The sequence below is a fragment of the Felis catus genome, chromosome E2, assembly GCF_018350175.1.
Source record: "Felis catus isolate Fca126 chromosome E2, F.catus_Fca126_mat1.0, whole genome shotgun sequence".
Classification (NCBI taxonomy): domain Eukaryota; kingdom Metazoa; phylum Chordata; class Mammalia; order Carnivora; family Felidae; genus Felis; species Felis catus.
This window is the reverse complement of record NC_058382.1, coordinates 60,471,668-60,495,767: the sequence shown is the minus strand read 5'-3', so window position 1 is coordinate 60,495,767 and position 24,100 is coordinate 60,471,668. Positions and strand designations below refer to the sequence as shown.

General features: G+C 65.8%; 1 protein-coding gene across 2 annotated transcripts in view; it reads right to left on the bottom strand.

Moving 5' to 3' along the window:
* Window positions 1–5,073: 5,073 nt before the first annotated feature.
* Window positions 5,074–24,100, bottom strand: part of ZFPM1 (zinc finger protein, FOG family member 1) — a 39,795-nt gene continuing 20,768 nt past the window's right edge. The window contains exons 4-10 of one of the 2 annotated variants that reach the window (XM_045045803.1): window positions 19,709–19,842; window positions 12,658–12,760; window positions 10,834–11,046; window positions 7,784–8,014; window positions 7,399–7,494; window positions 7,182–7,328; window positions 5,074–7,045 (exon numbers count right to left, since the gene is read on the bottom strand). In XM_045045803.1, the coding sequence (XP_044901738.1) occupies window positions 5,202–7,045; window positions 7,182–7,328; window positions 7,399–7,494; window positions 7,784–8,014; window positions 10,834–11,046; window positions 12,658–12,760; window positions 19,709–19,842 (2,768 nt within the window). In that variant the 3' untranslated portion in view covers window positions 5,074–5,201. The remainder of the gene's footprint in view (window positions 7,046–7,181; window positions 7,329–7,398; window positions 7,495–7,783; window positions 8,015–10,833; window positions 11,047–12,657; window positions 12,761–19,708; window positions 19,843–24,100) is intronic. The other variant, XM_045045802.1, reaches the window with a different exon arrangement.

The following is a 24,100-nucleotide window of genomic DNA, read 5'->3' as shown; positions in this document are numbered from 1 at the left end:
CGGCCACACACGTCCACGTAAGCAGGGGAAGGGGTTTTCCCTGTGCCTCGAGGGGGCTTGGCTCTCCCGTGACCGTGTAGCCTCTGCTTTGAATCTGGTCACCTTAGCGATATGGGTCCTGGGGGGGGGGCGGGCAGCCCCTGGCACGGGCCGTCGGGGTCACCTGTGTCTCTGAGAAATTTGGTCCTCAGATTCTGTGGTTGTAGAAGGTTATGTATTTGGAGTCCTCGGAAATATGGTGCATCGTTGCACTTCTGTGGGGTGAGTGACTTGCACACGCCCCTTCTTGTCCCTACTGCTGCACAAAGCTTTTAAAGTATTTTGGGTCTCGGGATGCATAAAGTTTCGAGTTTGGGTTTCTAGCTCTCTGTTAACCGCCACTGATCTGACTTCTGACCTCGTGAAGGTGTGCGGTGGGCGTCCTGGTGGCGGACTCTCCACACCGTACGGGTCGGCCTCCCGTGGCACGGTGGCAGCAGGGCCACTGGGGCTGTGGCGCACTGACACGCGGAGGCGGCGCCCAGGCCGCTTCTGTGGCTGGTCTGCACCGAGGAGCTTGGTGGCCCCCCCCGCCCCGGGGCAGGCTGGGTGGTGCCGGCACCAGGTGCTCAGGCCGTTGGGTCTGTGTCACGATGCCCCATACGGCCGGGTGACGTGTGTGACAGCCCCAAGGTGGGCGGTGACAGGATGTGGGCGGTGGCCACACTTGTGTTTGCGGGAGCCACTCCCAGAGAGAGCGAGCCCCTGGCTGCCTCTGAGTCCCGGAGCTGGAGCCGCGTGCAAACCCAGCATTAGGGAGGGGAGGCTCCCTGACCCCCCCGCCCCCACCCCCAGTACAAGCGCCTTGATCCGGGAGCCCGCGGGCAGGTGGCGTGGCCAATGGCAGATCCCAGCCGTTGACACAGTGAGGGCCCGCAAAGGTCTTCGCTCCCCTGACAGCCGGCAGCTGGGTCAGGGTCTCACGCCCGCGGGGGGCTCACCCCTGGGGCACTAGTGGGCAGGAAGCACCGTCCGGCACCTGGCACAGCTCCCAGAGCGATGCTTGGAGGCTTGGGAGGCTCTTTTCCGCGGAGATTGTACTTTGGGAGGGGAGGGGCGCAGCGCTCCGCCTCGGGTGTCCCTTCCTTCCAGGTTTGTGGGTGGAGCCACCGTCCCCTCGCTCCCCCCATGCTGTTCACCGTGTTGTCCGGGCTTCCGGAGGCTCAGCCGCAGGATGGACGAGTGGCAGGATAGTCGCGGGGGGGGGGGGGGTGCTGGGACGTGTGGGCGATCGGGCGTGGGTTCTGTGGGGTCGGGGTGGTCTTCATACCCCGCCCAGTTTCCGAGGGGCTGAGACCTGGGTCCGTCCCCTCCCCACCACCTCCCTGCCTGCGTGACAAAGGCCCCCACCCCCACTCCCACCCCCACCAGGCTAATAAGAAAGGTGCTAACCAGGTCTGATCACTTGCCATGTGGGCATTTCTCAGACTTGCAGAGAAGAATCTGCCGGGAGCTGACGAAACACAGACTCCCAGGCCTGGGCCCCCTTCAGCCTGGCGGGGAGGCCCCTGCAGTGTGTATTCTCCAGGCTCAGGGATGCTCTCCGGCCCCCAGGAGTGGTGGGGTGGCTGTCAGACGAGGGAGAGGCTGGCTCTGGCCGGACAGGGAGGGACACAGGGAAACCCCGGGCCGCTGTCTCGAGTGAGGGGCAGGCCCACCAGCAGGGCTGGGGCTCTGGGTTCAGAGGTGCCCCTGGTGACAGATGGGAGGCTGGCCGGCCGAGGGTGTGTGTGCACTGTGCATAGTGGTTGCTCGTGTCACAGAAAGTCTCCCAGCCTCCCCCTGCCCATCAGAGGCCAATGATGCCATCCCGTCCCCCCCCCCCCCCCCCCCCCCGCCAGGTTGCTCTGGAAGCATTTGTTGCTGCCTGGCCCGCCTTCTCCGGTGCTCCCCTCACCTGAGCCCCTCCCGCGCTGGCAGCTTCTGCCTTTCTCCCGTGTTCCATCCCAGCTGGGACAGCACTGCCTCGCCCCGACCTGCCTCCCTGGGAGCCCCTCTCTGCCCCTCCCTGCCCCTCCTGGGGAGACCAAGGGTAGGCCCACCGGGCCAGCCCGGAACATGTGATACAGCAGCAGCCTCCTGTCACCCGACCTGCTGGCCCCTGGAAACCAGTCGCTGCTGACCCCTAGCGTCAGGAATGTCTGCCAGCAATTCCTAGAGCCGGGCTGTCCCCTCCCCCACACTGGGTGTGCGGGCAGCTGGGGATGGTCCGTGCGCCACGCAGGACGATGGATAGCGATGGCCCGGGTGGATGGCTGGTTAGGAGGAGAATGGGGTCTGGTGGTGACCTTGAGTGTGGGCCGTGGGCCGCACGTGCCGAGGAGCCGTGGTGGGGCACCACCTGGTCAGAGCTGGCTCTGGGGAGACGCAGCTGGTGAGATGCGGAGGGCAGTGAAGGCGGGAGACCAGCGGAAGAATATGGGGTCAGGATCTGGGTGGCGTCCTGGGTGTGGACAGACGGGGCTTTGGCGCTCGCTCACTTGATTGCTGGCCTTTCATTCCCTTGTGACATTAGCGACCTGTGTGCCCCTGCCAGCTCCAGGCTAGATAGCAGGTGCCCAGGAGGCAGTGGCCAAGGCAGGCCACGCCCATGGGGAAGGGTCAAGGGGCAGGGTCCCCAGAGTGACCACTGCTATGGGGGAGATGATAGGGTGTCAGGACGGAGGGTCAGGACAGGTCCCCAAACTGAGAGGCGTGTGACGTGAAGGGCAGCCCTTCCTGGGGGCCAGACCCTGGAGGCGAGGTAGCAGCCAGAGTAGCATTGTGGGGCGTGGTGGGGGACCAGGGCCTGGAGGCCACCTGTGCAGCAGGAGCTCCTGGGGGCCCGAAGCAGGGTGTGAGGCCATGTGGCCTCTCAGCCACCCCAGCACGGCAGCGGGAAGAGCCGTGGCAGCCAGGGCCGGGGCCAGTCCATTGGGCAGGGTGTGGCTGGGGCCGTGGGAGAAGCAGCCGTCCCCAGAGGGAGAGCCTGTCAGACTCCCCGATACGTTGGAGGTGGTGGGTGAGGGAGGAGGGAGGCAAAGTTCCAGACACGGAGCCAGATGCAGGGGCGCGTCACTGGCTTGAGGAGCCAAGGTTGATGGCAACGGCTGCTGCATCTGGGCAGAAGTAGGAGAAGATGGGGGTGGGGGCCTCGAGGGACGGGTAGGTCTGGCGCTCGGAAGAGACTGGGCTAGAGAGATTTAGGGGCACCGAGTCCGTGTGCCCGCCCAGGGAGGGTGTGTGCAGGGAGAGCTTCCCGGAGAAGGCTGAGTGGTCTCTGAGAGCCTTGAACCCACCCCCCCCCCCCCCCGCCAGTTGGAGAAGCAGCAGGTTTAGGGGGTGTGGTTGGGGAGCAGGGAGCGCCAGGTTTCCTGGAGAGGGGCCTGAAGTTCTGAGCCATCCCTGGGCTGCAGCCGGGACAGTGTGGGAGGAGGGGAGCTGGAGGAGGCTCAAAGGGGAGGCATGGCCACCAGTGGTGTTTGTAGGGGGTGGGAAACCCAGGGTCTGAGGGGGAGTGGGGGGAAGAGTCTGGGACTGGGGACACCGAACCACACTGGCCCTGTGCTGGGGGCGCAGTGGGGGTGATGTGACCCAGGACCCATGTGCAGGACCCGAATGTGCGTGTGGTGCTGCCTAGAGGCTCGAAGCCCGGCCTCGGGATGGTGGAGCGCACCTTCCCCCCCGACCCGTCTACAGGAATAGACACTGAGGCCTTTTCTGCGTGGCCCCCCATTCAGACTTCTGCACGTCTGCCTCCCCATCTCGTCCAGTCCGTGCTGCCTTCCTCCCCTTTTAGCATCTGTGGTTCGTCCGAGGCCACATCCCTGATGTTCCCCAGCACCCCTCTACAAATTTTATTTTACAATTCGTACACAGTAAAATTCGTTCTGCATTAGGTTTAATTTTTTGACAACAGTAGGCGCCGACGTGGGTGATGTCTGCTTTCGCTCAGTGGTCTGACTCGGAGGCAAAGCCTCGGCGGCCCTCCGTACAAGTTCGTGCGCAACAGTGCAAATGAGCGGGTCTGGGGGGTCTCGGGCTTCCTCCGCCCCGACCCAGGATGGCAGGTGCCGGGGCATCCTTGAGGGAGGCAGCTTGGCTCTCCTGGGACCCTCCCTCAACTGACTTCCCTAGTGCCAGCCCTGGGTGGGGGGACGGGGGCGGGAGCTCTGCAGGGCCCTGGGCTGAGTGGCCCTGTCCTGTCCAGCCCTGGTCCTCTGGGCCGGCAGGAGGGGCCTGTGCACGCCGCTGCCCAGACACAGGCTCCTGGACCTCACAAGGGCTGGTTGGGAGAGAAACTTGCCTCGAGCAGGGAGAGTGAGCCTGGGTGGATGGCAGGAAGCACCTTGGAGACCGGAAGGTCAAAGGTCAGTTTGCTTCTGTCCACCACAGGCTGCTGGGTAAAACTGTATTTGGAAGAAACAGTGCTGCTTCGAGCAAAGTTGGGAAAGGACTGATGGGGGTTTTCCAGCAGGGACACCGGGCTGCAGGGTGCCCGCAGCCACCCAGCCGCAAACCGGCAAGACGTGGTTGGGCTCTGCTTGGGTTTGGCCAAGCATCTCGCGGTCCCATCTCAGTTGTGTGGTTCTCACGGTGCCGGCCCGGCACACTGGGGTGGGGGCACCTGGGTAATGAGCGCTGTAGCGACCACAGGTGCCATGCGACCCCCGCTTCAGGATTTGGCCCCACCCCCCCGGGTCACAGGGGTGGGTGTGGGCCTTGGTGCCCCCCCCCCCAATGCCTGTGGGCTGCCATCACTGTCCCTTCTCTCCCCACCAGCCTTGGCGACCACAGGGCATCTTCCTGTTAGCATCCTGGAGGGCAGCAATTACCAGGGGGTGCTGCGGCATAGACTGGCCTGGGGTCAGGTCCAGCTTGGAGGCCCACGAACCACGTGACTCTGGCTGGGGGCCTGGTCCCGGTGGGTTGGGTTGCAGGGGCGAATGCGTGCGCTCAGGGTGGCGCTCACCACCCCCACAGTGTTGGCCCCACCTGTTTCCTCCCACCCCCAAGGACCCTGTGCTCAGACAACTAGGCCGCTCCACTACCGTGCTCATCAAACTGAACTTCTTTATTAAGTGCCAATAGTCCAGGCAGGCGCGGTCCCCTGCAGCCCCCGGGCCTGGCCTGCGCCTGAACTGCGGCGGGGCGCGAAGCGGTCTCTGTAGTGTGGCGGCCGCTCACTTCACGTGCTCGGCCGCGTGCGAGGAGCAGTAATACTTCTTGTGGGCGATGAAAGTGGACAGGCTGCTGAACCTGATGTTGCACAGGCGGCAGTACCTGTGGCTGCCGGGGGGCGCGGGCACCGGCGTCCCCTTGCTGGGGGTCTGGACGCCCTTGTCCGAGTGGGAAGGGGGCGTCGGCGGGGGTGGCGGGTGTGGCGGCACCGCCTCGGGGGACGGGGCCGGTGGCGGGCCGGGCCGGGGGCTGCCGTCGGGGGCGCCGGGGGCCGGCTCCCGCAGCTCCTGGCCGTTGAGGCCGTCTCGTGGGGCGGCGGGCGAGGGCGTCCGGGCGCCGGCGGGCGGCTGGCCCAGCAGCAGGCCGTGCGCCAGGCGGAAGTGCTCGATCAGGTCGCCGCGGACCACGCCGTTGGGCGGGCAGTAGGGACACACGACAGCGCTGGCGGCCGCGTCCTCGGGGGCGACGCGCAGGAGGCGCGGGGCGGCGGGGCACGAGAACTTCTTGTGCGCCAGGTAGGCCTCGAGGCTGTGGAAGCTCACGCGGCAGGCTGTGCACTCGTGGTAGTCGGCCAGGGCGGGCAGGCCGGGGGCGGGCACAGGCGCCTGGCGCCGCGGCTTCTTGCTCAGGTCGATGGGGCCGTCGGCGGCGTCGAGCCCGCTTCCGCTTCCCGGCCGGGGCGACGGCGACGCAGGCGGCTCGGGGGCGGGGCCGAGGGGCGCGGGGGTGGGGCCAGAGGCGGGGGGCGGGGCGGCCACGTGCAGCTCGTACAGCTTGCGGCGCCGGCGCGTGCGCACCGGCGGCGCGGCGGGCAAGGCGGGCGCGGGGGGCGCGGGGGTCCCGGCGGGTGCGGGCCGGCGCGGCGGCGGGTCGTGGCGCGAAGCACAGTAGTAGCGCTTGTGCACGGTATAGGTCTCGTGGCGGCTGAAGCGGATGTTGCAGGCCTCGCACAGCGTCCGGCGGGGATCGTCGTCCTCGTCCGCCCCGCTGCCCGGGCTGGGGCTGCCCGGGCTGCCCTCCCTGACCCGGCCGCCCCCCTCGGCCTCGGCCTCGGCCTCGGGTGTGGCCGCGCCCCCCGCCTCGTCCTCGCGCGCCCCGGAGCTCGGCGAGGCGCGCCCCGGGTCGGCCTCGGGGGGCGGTGGGCCGGGGGGTGCGCGGCCCGGGGCGGGGGGTGCCTTGGCCCTGCGCGCTGGGGGCGCGTCGTCAGGCGGGCGGCGGCCGGAGCAGTAGAGGCGCTTGTGCACGTAGAAGTTGTTGACGTTGTTGAAGGTGATGTCGCACTCGAAGCACGTGGCGCCCTTGGGAGCCCCCGCGAAGAGGCCGGCCTGGGCCCCCGCGCCCGCCTGCAGCCGGCTGTGTACCAGCTCCGACATCTTGGCCAGGATCTCTGAGGCCGGGGGCGCCGCGGGGAACTGCGGCAGGAAGAGCGTGCCGGCCGCCAGCCCCAGCTCGCCAGGGCCCGGACTGGAGCCGGGTGTGGGGCTGGACAGCTCGGCCTTCACCCTGGCAGGGGCAGGGCTGGGCGGTGAGGGTGTCCTCGATGCGGCGGCTGGGGGCCCTGGCTCCGCCTCGGGCTCCTCCGTCGCAGCCTCTGTCTTGATGGCCCGGGGGGCCGCCGGGGGCTCGCTGCTGCCCCCGTTCTGGGGGGCCGCTCTGGCCTCTCCATTGGTGGCCTCAGCCAGAGCCTTCCTGTCCAGTCCTGGTGATGGGGTGGGCGCCAGGCCCAGGTCGGTGGAAGCCAGGGGGCCATGGGGGGCCGTGTGCTGCTGGAAGCTGGCCAGACTGTCTGCAGGGAGACCCCATGGGCCACACTTCAGGCCTGGAGCAGGACCTACCTGGGCCAGACCTGAGGAGGGGTAGGGTGGGAAGGGCAGAGCTGGGCTGGGTAGAGGTGGTGGAGGGCCAAGGATGAAACTGACCCCCGGTTGCCGTCAGTGCCAACCCATCCCTTCCCCGTCCCCGTGGGGAACCCAGGGCCTCACCTGGGGGGAGCTTGGCAGCGGGGTGTCCGGCCCCTGGGGAGTAGATCTCCGCCTTGGAGCCCGGCTGGCAGACCATGTGGTTGGTCACCAGGTGGCTGTAGAGGATGTCCCTTGTGGTGGAGATGAAGCCACAGCTGTGGCAGACACCTGCAGGCAGGCTGTGATATCAGGGCCCTGGGGTGGGGGCCCCCCCTCTTCCCTTCCCAGCCCCACCTACCGCTCAGCGTGTCTGTGTGCACCTTGAGGTGCCGCTCGCAGTTGGCTTTGGTGGTGAAGGCCGACAGGCAGATGAGACATACAAAGGGCCGTTCTCCTGGAACACGAGGCTGAGTGAGGGGTGGGCTCCGGGAGCCCAGCTGGCCAAGGGCTTAGGACGAAGGGGAGGGGATGCTAAAGCCCGTCCTCCTCTGCCCCTGGTCTCCCAGGGCTTTGGCAAGGGCCCAGCCCCGAGCTGACCATTCAGGTGATCACGGGGGGCCGATACTTTGGGAGTGCCCTATGGTGCGGTAGGAGGACCACATGGGCACACCTGTGGCATGGCGGGCACCCGGGCCAGAGGCAGCAGAGGAGAGCGGGGGACCCGGCGGGGGGTGGGGGCTCACCGCTGTGGCTGCGCATGTGGATCTCCAGGGAGCTGGCGCTGGGGCAGCTCTTGCGGCACTGGGGGAAGGGGCAGACGCGCTCGTTGGGGTAGGTCTCCTTGGGCTTCTCGTCGGCGGCCGCAGCGGGCGAGCCGGTGGTCTGGCGGCTGGCGCAGTAGTAGAGTAGGTGGGCCTGCAGGTTCCTCTCGCTCCGGTACCAGATGCCGCAGTCTTTGCAGGGGAAGACGTCTTCTGTGGGAGTGAGAGGGGGGCGCAGCCTGAGGGGCCCCCCCGGCGGCAGAGGAGGGCCGCCTGCAGTCCAGGCAAGGCAGTGCACCTCCAGACCACGAGGGCTTTGCCCCGACTGCCCCCCCCCACCCGGCATCCCAAGGAGTGAGGTTTGTGCCTGGGACCTTCCCTCCTGTCACCGCTGCCCGTTCTCCTCTGTCCCTTTGGAAACCCGGGTTGTCTTTCTGTAGATGTCCAGGATGCCGTGGACCTCGTGGGCGGGGTCTCTAACCCCCCAAGGCTGGCGCCCATGCTGCCTCCCAACAGTGAGCCTCCTAAGAGACCCCGGAGCCTCATCGGGTGTCTACGGAAGGGGCGTGGCCATATGCTAGTGGACCCCTGAGGGAGTGAGGCATTGCTTCCGTGGAGGACTAGGTGGGGGCGGCCACGTGGAGGCAGGCAGGTGTGTGGGGCGTGAGGGGTGGTGTGGACCTGGGCGTCTATGGAGTTCTCGCGTGTGTTCCCGTGGGCAGGTAGGAGTGGCCAGGGGCACAGGGAGCCCCCGTGCGTGAATCTCGAAGCGCTTGGGCAGGAGGGCCACAGGTGAGCGGTGGCTCAGGGTGGCCTGGGGGCTGCAGAGGAAGAGCCCCCCCCCCCCAGCCTCCCCCCCCAAGTGGTTTCACAGCAGTTACTGGTCAAAATTGCTTAATTGACAACATTTATCCCAGACAGAGGGCCTGTGACTTCTCCGTGTGTGTGTTGGAGTCTGGATCACAGGCTGGTTTTGCGGCTCGGGAGGGTTTCCCTGACAGGTGGTTCTCAGCGTCTTTACGGCAGAATGTTCAGGAATGCCGCCTCTGCTCTGTGGCCACCTAACCCCTTGGCTCAAGACGGCTGGGGGTGGGCTCATTCCAGGCTGGACTGCACACATCCCTCACCCCGGCTTCTCTGAGGCTTATCCTGGGCCCACAATTAGGGCAGAACGGGGGCGGGGGGAGGGGTCCTCCTGCTCCCTCCCAAGTTCACTCTGATTTGGGGGGCTTCAAGGCAGCTGTGTTAGCTGAGGCACTGGGCTGGTGGGTTTGTTCCTGCACCCGCAGGGCCGGGGTTGGGGAGAGGGGCCGGGGCCTCAGAGGCCTGCTCTGCCCTGGTTTAGCGGGGATGGTCACAGTCCCCCTGCCCCAGGGCTGCCCTGCACAGATGCCTGGTGTTTCCACCACCCTCGTTTCACAGGCGAGAACACAGGGGCCCCGAGGGGATGAGTGTGGAACATTAAACCAGGTCTCATGGACTGTGCATTAAGGCTTTCCTAGGCCACTGTGTGGGGGCGGGGGGTGTAGATGAGGGGTCTAGCCCCTGGTGGCCATGCTCCTGCTGCTTCAGGGTGAGGCTCTGACACCCAGGCCACAGACCCAAGGGGAGGAAGCCCTCCCAGGGTCTGGGCCTCCCCCAGAGCCCATTGGAGCAGCCTGGACAGAGGAGAGGGGGGCTCACGCCTCAGTGCCGAGGACCCGACCCTGTTGTGCCACCATGGGCACCAAATGCCCTGGTGAGGTGGCCATCCTGCCCCCGAGGGCCCCTTCGAGCCTCCTTTCTCCCCCGAAAGCTCGGTGTCTGGAAGGGGTCCTGCTTGCTCGTGGCCACCCTCTCTGTCGCCTGTCCCCAGTCCTCCCTCCATGAGGGCTCTGGGGGCTCGCCCCCCACCTCCCCATCCTGGGTCATTTCCACCAGCGCACAGATGTGCCGTGGGATTGCCTGAGTCCCAGCGACGCGAGCCGTGTCCCTCCACACACTTCCTCACTCCCTGCTCGCTCAGCCCTGGCGGTTTTGGTCTGTGGCCACATCTCCATGGCCAGGACGCAGCGGACCCCCCCTGCCCTCGGCTGGTGCCTCCTGCTCCCCACTTGTGTCCGCGGGTGCTGCCTGTCCATGGACCTCGTCCTGCCCCCAGCCACCTCCCAGGCTCCACTTTAGCATCCGTTAAGGCCTCTCAGGGTCAGGACGCTCAGAGTGAGCTCTCCTCCGGGACTCCCCACCAGGGACCGCGCCAAGCAGTGCGCAGCTGGCCGTGCACTTGGTGGCTCCCCACCACATCCCAAGCCACGTGGCGGGCCCCTGCCAGACCCAACGCCCCATCTGGCCCGGGCCGCTTCCACCCCTGCTTCGAGCCGTCATCACGTTCAACAAGGTCACTTTTTCCCCCAGTTTTACAGCTCTGCGGCTCCCCCACCCCAGCAGCCAGGGTGATTTTAAAGCAGTCGGATCAGCCTCTTTGCCAAATAAAAGTTCTCTGGTGGAGACGCTTGCTTCCTGTAGGTGCTGTGCCCCAGACACGCGACGACCTTGCTGGGCTCAGCCCAAGCACCCCAATTAAGGCAGGCGCTGCCAGCCTGTGATCCTGTCCCCACTTGTGTCACAAGATGCGCCATGCTGGAGCCCACTCCCCCCCAGCCCACCAGGCTGCCTGTGCCTCCCCGGGACCACTCGCTTCTATGTGGCCGTTGACAAGGGTGTGGAGTAAGTCCTATCTGATGCTCACAACACTCTGGCTCGGTGCGTCCTGGCTGGCACTAGCCTGTGAGCAGCCCCCCAGGTATTCGCACCGGGTGGTTCTGCCCCCAGGGGACACTTGGCCGTGTCTGGGGTGCACGGATCCCTGGCACTGGCATCTGTGGGGCAGGGGCCAGACCGCTGGCCCGCCCCTGCCCCCACTCCCCCATGCACGCCCGCCACGGCACACTTTCTGCTCAGATCACAGCGGGAGCCAATCTTTGCGGGTCTCGAGGTCCTGGGGGTTGTCCCCGCAGTGCCGTGGAGCTGGGGTGGCATGGTGGCATACTCACTGTTGATGACCGCCGTGGCCAGGATGGACGCCATGCCGGCCTGCTGGGGCAGGAGCTGGATGTCGGTGTGGGAGGGGGCTGGGCACTCGGGCTCGGCTGGCTCCTCCTTCACGGGGTGGCTGGGGGTGCCACGGGGCTCAGCTGCTCTGAGGAGCACACCCAGCAGTCTGCCCGCCGGCACCGGCTTGGTGACTCTGCACCACAGGGCTTCATCTGCAGGGGCAGAACCATCGGTGACGGGAGGGCCGCTGGCCACCCCTCTGAAACGTCCCACCCTCCCGCCCCCTCCCGGAGACCAGGGCTTTGAGGTCGGCGGGGGGGGGGGGGGGGGGGGGGGAGTATGGATCCAAGGTTGGGGTGCGTGGCTGTGTGAGGCCAGTCTCTCTGTGATGGGGCAACTGGGCGGCTTCCCGGGCCTGCCCGCTCCGTTTTCCAGGGTGGGGGGGGTGGCCTGTGGGACAGGCAGCAGAGCGCCAGGGTGGCAGCCTAGCGGCAGAGGAGCCAGGAGCGGCTGTTCCCGCGGCAGCCGGCAGGGGGCAGCCTCTGCCAACGACCCAGGCATCAGCCAGCTTACCTGTGTCCAGCTTGAGGCCACCAGGAAACCTCCCGGAGGCGCAGCCCGCCCCCCACCCCCCAGGCCAACCTCGCTCCCATCAGCACCGTGAGGATGTTGTCCTGCCTGGCAGGCAGTGGCCGCAGCCCTGCTGACCAGGCAGGCGGGGCAGGCTGAGTATACAAACCGGGGGCTGACAGCTGGCCGCCAACACCGGGCCTTCCGGTGCCTTCCGGCTGCGGTCTGGGGCCTTAGAGTATCCCTCGGCGGGAGCTGGGCTGAAGCGTGGCCCGGGTTCCCGGATGCGGCCTCGGCACCTGCGCTGTACCTCCCTCAGGCCGGGGAGGCGCCCAGGTGGGGACGGGAGTGAGGGGCTGCCCACAAGCTCAGCTGGGCTGGGGGTGTGTCCCTTGCCCTGCCCCTGACGGCCTCTGGCCCCCTCCTGAAATGAGAGCTGCCCCTGAGGACGGAGCGTGGCCTCCACTGGGAATATTCAGCGGAATGTGCTGTGTGCAGGGAGGTGACGGGAGGTGGCACCCTAGAACGTTCCAGCAAAGCGGAGACCCCGCAGGGGAATAAGGTCGTTTCCTAAGGTCGGGCACGCACCCCTCCCGACTCTGTGCTTCCGTCACCCCCCGCGGTCCCCTGAGCCGCCTCGTCCGCAGCGCGGAGAGAGGGGTCCTCGCTGCCCTGGCAAGCGGACGACCACATCACACTTTGCTTAGAAGTCGGACCACCCAGGCGGCAGGAGATGGAAAAGCCCGTGTCACGTCTGAGTGGCCTGAGCCCTCGGAATCGAGGGTGGGGCGGGGTGGTGGTGGTGGTAAGGACCCTTTCCTGCTTCCCCTCCTCCCTCCTGGGCCACTCCTTCTAGAAGGTGCATGCAGGCAAGAGCAGAAGCCCCCAGGCCCCACGTGGCTGGATTTGAACGTGGCCTTCCTGGCTTCCCCAGAGCGAGCTGGACTACACGGGGCCCTGGTCTAGTTGGCACCGTGGCCTGCCTGGCCTGGGATCCTCTGCTGACCCCGGGGGTCTCCAAGGGGCCCTGAGAGCAGTCACTGCCCGGACTCAGGAAGAACGGCCGGTCCCCGAGACCCCAGGGCTGACCTCTTGCATCAGGGCACTGGAGGCGTAGGTGGCAGCGGTGGTCTGCCCCAAGGCCCGGCCCCGAGCGGCCCAAGGAGGCCGCTTTCCCTTTAAGGGCCAGCCCAAGGCCAGCCAAGTGCCCCCGCCCCAACCGGAAGGCCGCGGGGAAGCGCCAGGATACCAACCCTTCCTGTAGATCTCTGCGTTGGCTTCGGCCTCGGTCGGGGCCTGCGGCAGCATCCTCAACCAGCAGGGCTCATCCTCCAGCAGCAGGGTCAGGGCAGGGCCCTGGGGGGGGTGGGGGGGGTGGGGAGGAGGCTCATCAGGAATGGCACAGGAAGGGCCTGGGTGGGGGTCCCGTGTGGCCCAGGGGGAAAAGCCTGAGACCAGCGGGGCGGCCAGGCCACAGCCTGCTGCTCCGTGGTCAGCACTGTGTTGCCAACAGACGCAGCAGGGAGCCGGCACTTTCCGTGCAGGGGGCACTGGGTTCTCGGGAACCGAGGCCCAGAGAGGTCAGGCCACTTGCTCAAGGTCACACAGCCAGGGAGCTGCAGAATATGAACTCACACCCAGATCTGTGTTCTCTCCCTGCCTCCCTACCGAGGCAGGCCGCTGAGGGCCAGGGGCAGTCCATGGGGTGTGTGGGCCAGAACGGGCCCCCACGTGGCCTGTCAGCCCGGAAGCAGGAGTTCCCTTCTCCCACCTCGAGAAGAGGGGCGAGCGGCAAGGAAAATGGGGCACGGCTCCTGCAAGTGCCACCTCGCCCGGCCATGCCCTCCCCCCGGCTCAGTCTGCGGGCCGGGCCGCTGCAGCACCTGGAAGGAAGGAGGGCTGTGGGCTCAGCCCGGGGGGCCGCCTCTGTGGGGCCGCCCCGCACCGTCCCGGCCCTGGAGCAGGTGCACGGCCCGGGGCGGGGTGGGGGAAGGGGGCGGCCCCTGGTGCCAGGATGCAGAGGCCGGGCACGGATGGTGGGGGGCCGGTTCTGCCCTGCGAGGTTGGGGTGGCTGCTGCCACACCCAGGGCCTCAGCCCCAGGGCCGCACCCCGCCTCTGGGCTGCTCTGACCGGGGCCCCCCCACTCAGCCAGCGGCACGCCGTGACGTTTGGGTATTTTTGTTGTATGCGAATAAGTGCCTTGCATTCAAAAATGGGTGCATCGGGACCTTTAACTGAAGAACCTGTATCACGTGCTGTCACCTGGAAATGTTGCCACCTAGACCAGGGTGGCCGTGGGCACCCCAGGCGGACACAGCAGGCGGCTGAGATGCTGCCTCTGTGTCGCGCTAGCGATGGCCTCGGAGGTATCTGGCAGACCGTGGGCCCCTCCCTGCCCGGGGACGACACGGGCTCCAGAGCCGAGTGTCGGGGTCCAGGCCGGGCCTCCCCCGCTGTGACCGTGGGCCCGGTAACACCCTGGAACCCGAGGAGGTCCCTCTGACCGCTGTCCTCTCATCCCCACCCTGTGGCAGGCTCAGGGACCCGGCGACATCAGGCCTATGAGCCAAGCACACCTGGGCACACCTCCCGAGGCCAGGCACCTTGGCCGGTGGAGTGGCTCTGTGGCTTGGCCACGGAAAGTGCCGGTGGAGACTAGTAGCCAGACCTGGCCTGCACCCTTGCCCGCCCCCTCTGCCAATGGGTGATGTCCCTTCTGCTCGGATCTGTGACTCAAACCACGTGTGTGCTCCAGACCTGGCCCGGTCCTGCCACCTGCTCTCGGGGTTGGGGGGCGGGTGGCCGAGTCTACCCTCTGAAGATCAGCCCCTCCAGGCCCTGGGAGGTGTCGACGTGCACGAAACCGTCCCTTCCGGCAGTGCCCGCCTGGTACAAAAGCCAGGGGCCCCTGCCCCCCCTGCTTTTGTCTTCCCTTTGGCCAGCAGGACACAGGAGGCAGGGGCCTCGCGTTTAGGCCCAGAAGGCAGGGGTCCACCGGGGGCCCCAGGCCAGCAATTGCCACCTGTCAACTTAGAGCATCTCACCCGGGGAGCCTGCTTGGGGCAGGCTGGCAGCACCCTGCTTTTAGCAGACACTCGGGGTCCCCCGGCTACAGGACAGGACGCCGGCCAGGGGTGCCCGCCGGCTCCGAGGCTTCTGCCAGAGGTGGCGGGGGGGGGGGGGGGGGGGGGGGGACTAGCGGCCAGGTGGGGCCGCCCCTGCGGCAGGTGACCGGCGGCGTCCCAGCTGCGCTGACCTGGACAGCCGCTTGCAGCAAGGCGGGGCCGGGCCTCCTGAGTCTCTAATGAATATTAATGAGCCGAGGATGGCGAAAAAAATTAATCTGCCTGATCCTCCGATTGGCGCTGTGGTAACGATATGAAATCTAATTATTCGTCCCAATATTTCTAACCCTCAAACTGAGACTGACAGCCTCCCGGTAGGTTTAATGCTTATCGCTCGCAGGAGCAGCGTGCTCCCGGCATGATAAAAACACGCACGGCTTTGCTGACGCTGCAGAACCCTCGCTCTCCGTGTACTTCCCGGAACAGAGGCGGCCGTGCCCCGGTCCCACTGGGGCCGAGCGCCTGCGTGCTGCCGGCCGCCCCGCACGACAGGGCACCGCTGCCCTGCACCGACTCCCAAGACGGTCTGGGGCTGCCCGACCTGGCCCTGTGCTCCTCCGCACTTACATGGGGACGGCTGGGGACAAGACCTTCCCTGGCCTCCCGGGGCTGCAGGGCCGGCCCCCACCCTGCCCCGCCGGCGCCCCGTGGAGGGGCGGACACAGCACCCGGCTGCCCAGTTACTGGTTTTCCTCCTCCCGTTTTCCCCTCCAACTCCGAGCAGCCTTGGAACAGAAGCCCCTTTCTCTGGTGCCTGAAGGCGCTGGCCTGAGGAGGGCCCTCTTCCTGACCGACCTTGCCCTGCCCTGCCCATAGGCAGTGAAATGGGGTGTAAGCCCGGAGGGACGGCCTGGCCCTTCTGCCAAAACCATCGGCCTGTGCTCCCGGCTGCCTTCCCTGCACAGACGCCCCCAGGCTCGGCGCCCTGTGTCCAGCTCACCCTGGACAGGCCGTGTCCGGGTTCAGGAAGATGCCCCTCCACCCACCCTGCCTGCAGCCCCTTGGGGTTCTGCCTGTCCCTCCCTCCTGGCTCCAGGACGGCCCCACCCAGCCCTGAGATAACGGGCAGCCTCTTGAAGTTCTCTGGGCGCATCTGGGACCAGTCCTTGTCTCCCCCAACAAAGAGGTCAGCGTCTGGATTCTGTGCCTGCCGATAACCATCGGAAACTCTATCTCTGCCGCATCCGCTGAGGCTGTTCCCAAACTTCGCCGCGCATCTCAGGCAGCACCGTCAGGGGGAGGTGGGGGCTGTGCTCTGGCATGGGCAGGGGGCAGCCCAGCCCAGCGAGCCAGACCGCTCTGCACAAGGTCAGTGGGTTTGCCAGTCCCCCCCGGTCACTGTAGGGCAGGTCAGTGGGAGGTCAGGGCTGGGGCGGGCCTGGGCTGGGCTCTGACTCAGGCCCCCACCCACCTCCTTCCTTCAGCTCATCCTGACGAGTCCTGTCTCCATCCTGCTTACCCTCCCAGAGGCAACCGCCTTTCTGTCTTTGCCTCCCCCACACCCTGCGAAGAGCCCATTTCACAGATGAGGACTGAGGCCCACAGAGCTGAATGATGCCCAAGGCCATGGGAGGTGGCTGTGTGCACACAGGACTGACCCAGGGTCTGCATGATCTCTGCTTCCATCCATCCATCCATCCATCCACCCGCCCACCACCATCCACTCACCCCATCCCTCCACCAACCCATCCCTCCACCAATCCATACACCCACCCACCCATCCACCCATCCATTCTGAACATTTTTCTGGTATCTGACTGCAAATTTTAGCACTGGCTGGGTTTCGAAGCCCTGGGATGTGGCAGCCACAGCTGGATCAGGGAGGGACCTGCCCAAGGTCACACAGCAAACTAGTGCAGCAACCACTCTTGACCCGACCCCTGCCGAGCTCTGTGCACTCACCCTGTGGACTTCCTGGGGTCCCATCCCCAAAGTCTTGTGAGTGTGGAGACTGCCAGGGGAGCCACCCTGGTCCCCCCTCCCACCTGCCAGTAGCCCTGGGCCCAAGAAAACCAGCAGGGAAGGGTCGTCACACCCCACTGGTGCCCCTCTCCCTCCTTCCTCTCCAAACAGCGGAGACAAACGGCCCGGCGGCTGATAGGACGATATGGGGCGGGAGGTGCGTGGGGGAGAGAACTGGGGCCCATCAGCTGAGCTCGATAAGGGGCCCGCTGAAATGTTAGCAAAAATATTTAGACAATAACTGGAGTATCGGAAAGGCGCGCGTATCTTTAAGAAATCAATCATCACGGACGGTGTGTCTGGACACTCGGCGCCAAGGCGCAGATAGCGCCTGCTGGGGAGATAAGGGTTAATCAAGGATTTAATTCTGCAGGAGATAAAGCCCCAGCGAAAAGCAGACGAGGCTCCTTCCTCCCGCAGCTCCTCAGCAAGAGCCTCAAAGGCCACTGGCTTCCCTGGCGTTGGTCCCTCGCTCCCCTCGGACATTATCTCTCCGCCTGGAGAGAGTCTCCAGCCTCGTGCCAAGTCTCCCCAGGCCGACCTGCGCCCTGGGCCCAAGGAGGACAAAACCCTCCGAGAGGAGGCTGCGGGAGGGAGGGGAGGGCCAGGCGGGGACGTGGCTGGGACCTGTCCCTACAGAGCCTGCAGGGGTCTGGGGTTGGGCAGACGTGGGGTGCAGTGCTCCCTCTGCTATCGGATCCCGGTCATTTTAGCGTCATTCAACCTATCGGAGCCTCAGTTTCCTCATCTGTAAAATGGGGAGCTGCCTCGTATGCTGTAGGGGAGGAAGACCAGGGCCTGTGCGTGAGGATGGATGGGCACACCTCAATGTGTGTGTGTGTGTGGGGGGGTCTGGAGCATACACGTCCATCCTGGAGGGGACTGACTGTCCCCAGAGGAGGGACCAGAGGACAGAGGTGCAGGCCACTCTCAGCCACACCCCTTTATCTTGTCATAGCTTATGAGAACTCAGAGCCCAGGATGGGGGGGCTCCCAGCCCACCTACTCCTCCTTCCAACCATTAACTGCCCCTCGGGAGCCTGTGCTCTGAAAAGTCAACTTCTGCTTGTATGCCTCCAGTGATCGGGAGCTCACTGCCTCAAGAGACTGCTCTGAACACCGTAGCTTCTGTCCACTCAGTGGAACCCAAGCCAGGCGCCTTTTACGGAGCCAACATCGACCTCGGAGCTTCCGCTGCATTCTCCCTGCTTGAGCCCTGGGACAAGAGGGTCATCCGTCCCGCGGGGCGGCTGGCCACACTGCCCGCCAAGCAAGCCATGCCCTGTGCTGGGCGCCACGTGCACATCGTCCCGTGGAATCTGCACGGCTGCCCCGGGAGCTTCACGGACAAGCCGCGGCTCTGCTCGCCCACCGTCTCCTCTGCGGGGGGTCGGAGGGTCTGCAGGCTCAGGCCTCCAGGACCCTTCAGGGCCTCCCTGTGTCCCCACCGAGGTCCCAAAGGCTGAGGAAACAGAAGCTCAAAGAGGACAGGAGCCTGCCCGGGACCGAAACAGCTATGAGGGAGGAGACCTTGGGATGTGGACCCTACGCCACGGGGATGGTCTGGCCACGCAGCCGGGAGCCCTTGGTCCTGGGCCAACATCTCCTTCTCTGAGCACGGCCGCTGGGCTGTGCCGGGCGGTGGGTGGCCCAGGGGGCCTCAGCTTGGGGGAGCTGCTCCAACCTCCTGAGGCCAGGCCCCAGCTCAAGAGCCTGACTCGGGGGTGGGGTGGGGGCTGTGGACGGTGGTCTGAGGGTCTGCAGCTGGAAACTCTGCCTGCGGCCCCCCGCCTGCCCGGCGGACACGCTGCAGGCCGAGTTCCCGGGGCCCGGGTTTCTGTGGCTGAGAAACAGGGCCTCTGACTCCCAGGCTGGAGCTGGACAGGGTAGTCAGGGCGACGTTCGACCTCGGGGTATGGGGGTCCCCTCCCAGCCGTGCCGCTGCCTGCGGACAACACGGAGGCCAGCCAGAGGCCCACACTCGGGGCCTGGGGACCAGGAGGCCCAGCACTGCGGGGCGCCTGGCAGCCAGGGTGCGCCTGGTTCAGATCGCACCCGAATGCAGCTTCGGGAACCAAAAAGGGCAATGGCCGCACGTTGGGTTCCTTGAGCCTGGGCTCGAGGGGACCGACCCAGGGCGCCTCCAGGCCTTTTAGACGAGTGGCAATAGGGCTCGGAGGTGTTGCTTGAGCAGTGGCACGGCCAGGACCCTCCTGGTTCCCGTCACACCCATGCTGCCCATTCTGCTGCCCCCAACGTACTTAATCGGCCCGCACATCCGTGCCCTTTCCTAACCAAAACGTATATATATATTTTTAAGTAGGCTCCGTACCTAATTCAGGCCCGGACTCACGACCCTGAGATTAAGACCTGAGCTGAGAACGGGGCGCCTGGGTGGTTCAGTCTGTTAAGCATCTGGCTCTCGATTGTGGCTCAGAGCACCATATCACGGTTTGTGAGTTCGAGCCCCGCGTCGGGCTCTGCGCTGTCAGCGTGGGGCCTGCTTGGGATTCTTTCTCTCTCTCCCTCTCTCTGCCCCTCCCTGCTCACTCTCTCTGTCTCCCAAAATAAATAAATACACTTAAAAAAAAAAAAAAAGACCTGAGCTGAGATCCAGAGTCGATGGACACTTCACTGACCACGCCACCCGCTCCCCTGAAATGTATTTAAAGGGAGCCTTTGTGTCCCTGCAGGAAGACGCAAGCGACAAGACCCAGGGGGACCACCTGGTTACAGACGGAGGTCAGAAAGCGCAGGGAGGCAAGGACACCGGGGCACCAGAGGCACCCTCGGCTGTTGTGGGGAGGACCCAGGGGAAAACGTGCATCTCGGCCTCTGCCGCAGGGGTCCCCCGGCTGCGACAGAAGCGTCTCAGGTGCCCCGCCCACAAAGGCCAGGCCCGGATCCCCACTCGGTTCCTTGTTGCCTCCCCAAGTTCAAACACCAGCTTCTCCCTCTGTTTTGCCAACATCTACTCATCCATCAAGGGCCCACGTAAAGAACCCCTCCTCCAGGAAGCCTCCCCTGCGCTCCTTCCCGCCTTCCTGGTCCCAGTGTCTCAGGTCCCCATCTCCGACGCACCGCACACAGAGTGGCAGGTGTTCCCGGGCTGGAGTGTAGCCTGGACTCAGCTCCCGGGGCAGAAGGGGTCTGTGCCCCGGGCTGGACTCTGCCCTGCAGCTGGTGGCTGGGCTGCTGGGGCCGGGGCTCCTTACCGGTTGCACCTGCCCAGGGGACGAGGCTTTGCTCTGGATGTTCCCGCGGAAGGGGCCCCAGGACAGCCCCTCGGCCAGGCTGCGTCGAGCCCGCACGCACCTCTGCCCATCCTGTAGCACCGGCTCCAGCTCGTCTGTGGGGAGAAACACGGGGGCTGTGAGGCGGGCCCAGTGGAGGGGACCACCCGGCCCCGCCACCCAGCCAGGTGCAGTCCCGCTCTGCAGCCCCCCAGTCCCCACGAGGAGCAGCCACGGCGGCGGAGGCGGGGGGGGGGGGGGGCGGCCCTGGGGCCCGGGGCCTGAGATCCCCGGGGGGCCGGCCAGCCTCTGCAGCAGGCCCTTGCCTGGGAGACAGCTAGGGGCAGGACGGGGTTTCTGAGCTGCACCGGAGCAGGGGACCAGGGCTGCTCCGTTAGGACACGTGTCTCACACAGCCCAGGGCACTGCCGGCCAGCTTTCCCCGGGCCGGGGACGCGATCCCTGCTGCTTCCGCCGGAGATGGTGCAGAGCAGAGGACGTGACGTCCACGAGGCTTGTCCCCTGTCCCTTCGTACGGTCCTCCCAGCCCCGCCCCCATTGGATTGAGCCCCCCCCCCCCCCAGATCCACAGAGCAAGCCTGTGCGGGCAGCTGTGGAAATGCGGGACCTTGATTTCCACATCTCTGAGATGGGGACCCAATACTTCCTTCTTCCTGGGGCTGCGCGAGGCTTGACCGCGTGAGTCTAGCGACACCCTTAGCACAGGGTCCACAGAGGGGAAACCAAGTCAAAGCACCGAGCTCTCCCCCCAAAGGCTCAGCAAAGCCAGAATCTGCACCTGAGTGGCCCTGGTGTTGGCTCCGCTCACTCCTTGCAGATCAGCAGGGACGGGTGGGGGCCCTCAAATGCTGCTGCCCCTGTGCCCCAACTTCAAACACCGGTTTCTTCCTCTGCCAACTTCTACTCATTCATCAAGGGGCCACCTGCTTTCTGGAAAGGTCTGGGCGCTGAGTCTTGCTACCTCTCTGCATGGTCTCCCTGAGCTGAGGGTGTGGATGCTCGGGGGCTGACGCCGCCCATGCCACAGGGCTGGGGGTGCAAACGCTCCGGGCTCCCGCAGCTCCCGTGGCCCAGGCGGTGGCTCCCGTGGCACTTGGGAATCGGCCCCCCGCCGGATTCTGTTACATTTATACAGACAGATGGGCCTCTGTTGTGAGCCCCTGAGACCGTCATTCTCACTCGGGCAGGACTGCGATTTGGCCCGGCCTCGCTGCACGGGCCACGTGACTTTCCGTAGTGGCCGAATGTCGGCCCCCAGAAGATACATCCACCAGGAACCTGTGCACGTGCCCTTATTTGGAAAAAGGGTCTGTGCAGATGTGATCAAGTCAGGAGCTCAAGATGAGACCATCCTGGATTATCTGATGGGACCCTAAATCCTATGACAAATGTCCTTATAAATGACACAGAAGAGACAGGGAAGAGGGCCCCATGAGGACAGGCAGAGACCAGAGTGATGGGTCGGGAGGAAGCTGCACCTGGGGCCCCGGGAACTGTGAGGGGCAGAAGGACCCTCCCCTGGAGCCTCCGGAGGGAGCGTGGCCCAGGCACACCTTGGCCGGGGGCTTCTGGCCCCAGCGCTGGGAGAGAGCAGATGTCTGATGTTTTAAGGCCCCAAGGTTGTACACAATTGACAGGGCCGCCCTGGGAGACCCACGCCTGGCACGTTTTCTGCCCGCCCATGGCCTCGGTGTCCTCCCAGGACAAGGGGCCGGGGGTGGGCGTGCCCTCAGAGTGCCGTCCCTTCCCAGATCCCACACACTCTGCCCAGGAAGGCCGGGCTGCCTTGTGCCTCGGATGCCGTCCGGGCTGCCTGGGCCCACAGAGGCTTCACGTGGCCTGGCCTGGTCCCCAAGCGAGCGCTGCGGCCGCGGCCCCACTTCCTGGAGCCCCGATCAGGCAGGCTGTGGCCTTAATGGGCCCGATTATCAGATAACTGCCAGCCTAATGGCAGAGATAACGTGTAAATACGCCAGGAGGCCCAGCTGAAACGTTCTAACTGGGTCCTTGTCTTCCCCGGGGCAGATACGATGGCAGGGGACCAGGATGAGGCCGAGGAGGCCGGCACCCCTTTACCAGCCCCCCCAGAGAGGGGGGCAGAGGCTGGCACTGTCACTTTGCAGCTCACCCATGAGGGGCCATGTCCCTTGCAGACCCGCCCAGGACACCTGGGTCCCAGCCCAGGGCTCTGCCCACAGCCCACCCCCTCCCTGGCCCCACGGGGCCCGTCCTCAGGGGCAGGGGTGTGTCTGGCCAGCACGAAGTCACCCACCCCTGCTCAAATGCGCCTACGAAGTCGGTTGTCTCCTACCATCCCCCACACGGACAAGGATGCTGGGGCCCCAAGAGGCCACATGGCTGGCAGGAGGATGCCCCCTGGATCCTGGGCATACTGGATCTCCGGTCCCCCCTGCTGGCCAGCCCTCAGGGGACGGCATGTGTGAGGGAGGGATGGGGAGTACAAGGCCACCTAAAGGTGAGCTCGCCGGGTACTCACTTTTCCATCCACTCTTCTGTCATCCAGTGGGTCAGAGCCCACGCGGCGTGAGCCTGAGCCCCGCACCCCCGCTCCCCTACTCGTGGCAGCGGGTCAAGGGGGAATCGTCCGGAATCCCGACGCGGCCTGCCCGTATCCAGACAGCCAGGAACCGCTGGTCGGCCTGCGCGTGGGCTCTGAACAGGGATGCCCCCACGCCTCTCTGGACCTCCCTTCTGCCGGGACCACAGACAAGACAGGGATGGTGACCGTGACTCCTGTTCTCACCCACTTCCCCTGTCAGTGTCTAGGACATCTGAAACGTCCTGGCCTTGTGGGGCACCGAGCTCCCCCCTCCCCCCGACGACGCCTTCCACCCGAGGCTGACGGCCCCCCTTCCCGTGGGAGGAAGAACTCAGGATCCAGCGCGTGGGTGGCCGGCCCGGGGGTCCCCGAGGGCAGAGGAGGCGTGGGGGCGAGCTGGCTGGTCACACCTGCAGTCCTGAGGTTTCTCTCTCGGGGCCCCCAGCCCTGGCGGCAATGGAGGAAAGGAGCAGAGGCAGGGTGCCTCCGCACCCCGCCCACCGGGCACCCACAGGCAAACAGCCATGCTCCCTAATCGGAGCCTCAGGGCCGGCAGGCCGAGCCTCCCAGATAACAGCGTGGCTGGCGCTTCCCACGGCAGCCGGTCCGTCTTTGGGTATCGTGCACCGCCAGAGGGTGGGCTGGCTCCCGATAAAGGCTGCCATTCTGCATGCCTGAGGGCAGAACCCACCACTCAGGGCTTGCTGGGGGCTGGTCAAGGCCTGGGAGAGGTGAGGCGGCCAGGGAATGGGGAAACCTGGGCTGGGGATAGGGCAACGGTCACCATAAAAACCCACCTCCCTGGTTCGGGGAGGCTGGTTCCGAGGGGCCGAGCATTTGCGGGGTGATGAGGAAGTGCACAGCCTGTGCAACTGTACACGGTGGCCCTGGTGATGTTCAACATCCATGTGCTCAGATAACTTATTTCCAGCAAACGGTTCCTGTCCAACCCCTTGCGTAGCTGAGAGAGGGCCAAGCGGTATCAGAGCCCAGTTAGCATCCGCCAGAGACCCTCTCTGAGCAGAAGTAAACCAGCATCAGAAAACGGCAGGGGGAGGGGTACCTATTCCTGGCCCAGAGTGAATAAAAGTATAAATGAGTGAGGGCAAGGGGCCTCAGGGGTGGGAGGCACTGAGCCGGGGGGAGGAGCTGGCAGGAAGACGGACAGGCAGGAAAACACGGTTATTTTTAAACAGCCTCTACGACAGCCGGAGGACCCGTGGCAGCCACGGAGGTGGCTCCCAACCACACCCACAGGGACCTGGGGCCATGAGCACCCAAGCCGCACCACAGGCTCTGGCGGCAGGGGGCACAGAACCCGGGTCTCTGGAATCCTGGCTCAGCGCTCAGTCACGCCCGGGGCAGGCACAGCCTCTGCCCTCTGGGTCTCTCGGGAGACGTGAGCGGTGACAGCCGTGAGGGTGGGCCAGCTGGAGCGGGCTTCCAGGTGGAGGTGTCCTCCTTCCCGGCAGCCTCCCGTGATCCCTGTTTCTTCCGGGCTCCGGAGCAGCGGGGGTGAGCGGGACAGAGACACCAGCTCCAGCTAGGTCCTGGCCATGACCTTCCGGCTCTCCGTGCCTTGGCTTCCATCCCCTTGGCTAGAAACGAGGCTTCCATCCCCTTGGTCCCAACACGGTTCCTGGCCCCCGCTCAGCGGGCCTTAGCCAAGGGCTTGGGACAGTTGGCAGGCAGTCCTTCCTGCCACACTGGAGTTCCTCTCCCCGTGTACAGAGGGGTAATCGAGGCGCAGAGGGGTTAAGCTACTGGCTCAAGGCACGGGACAGGGAGGGGAG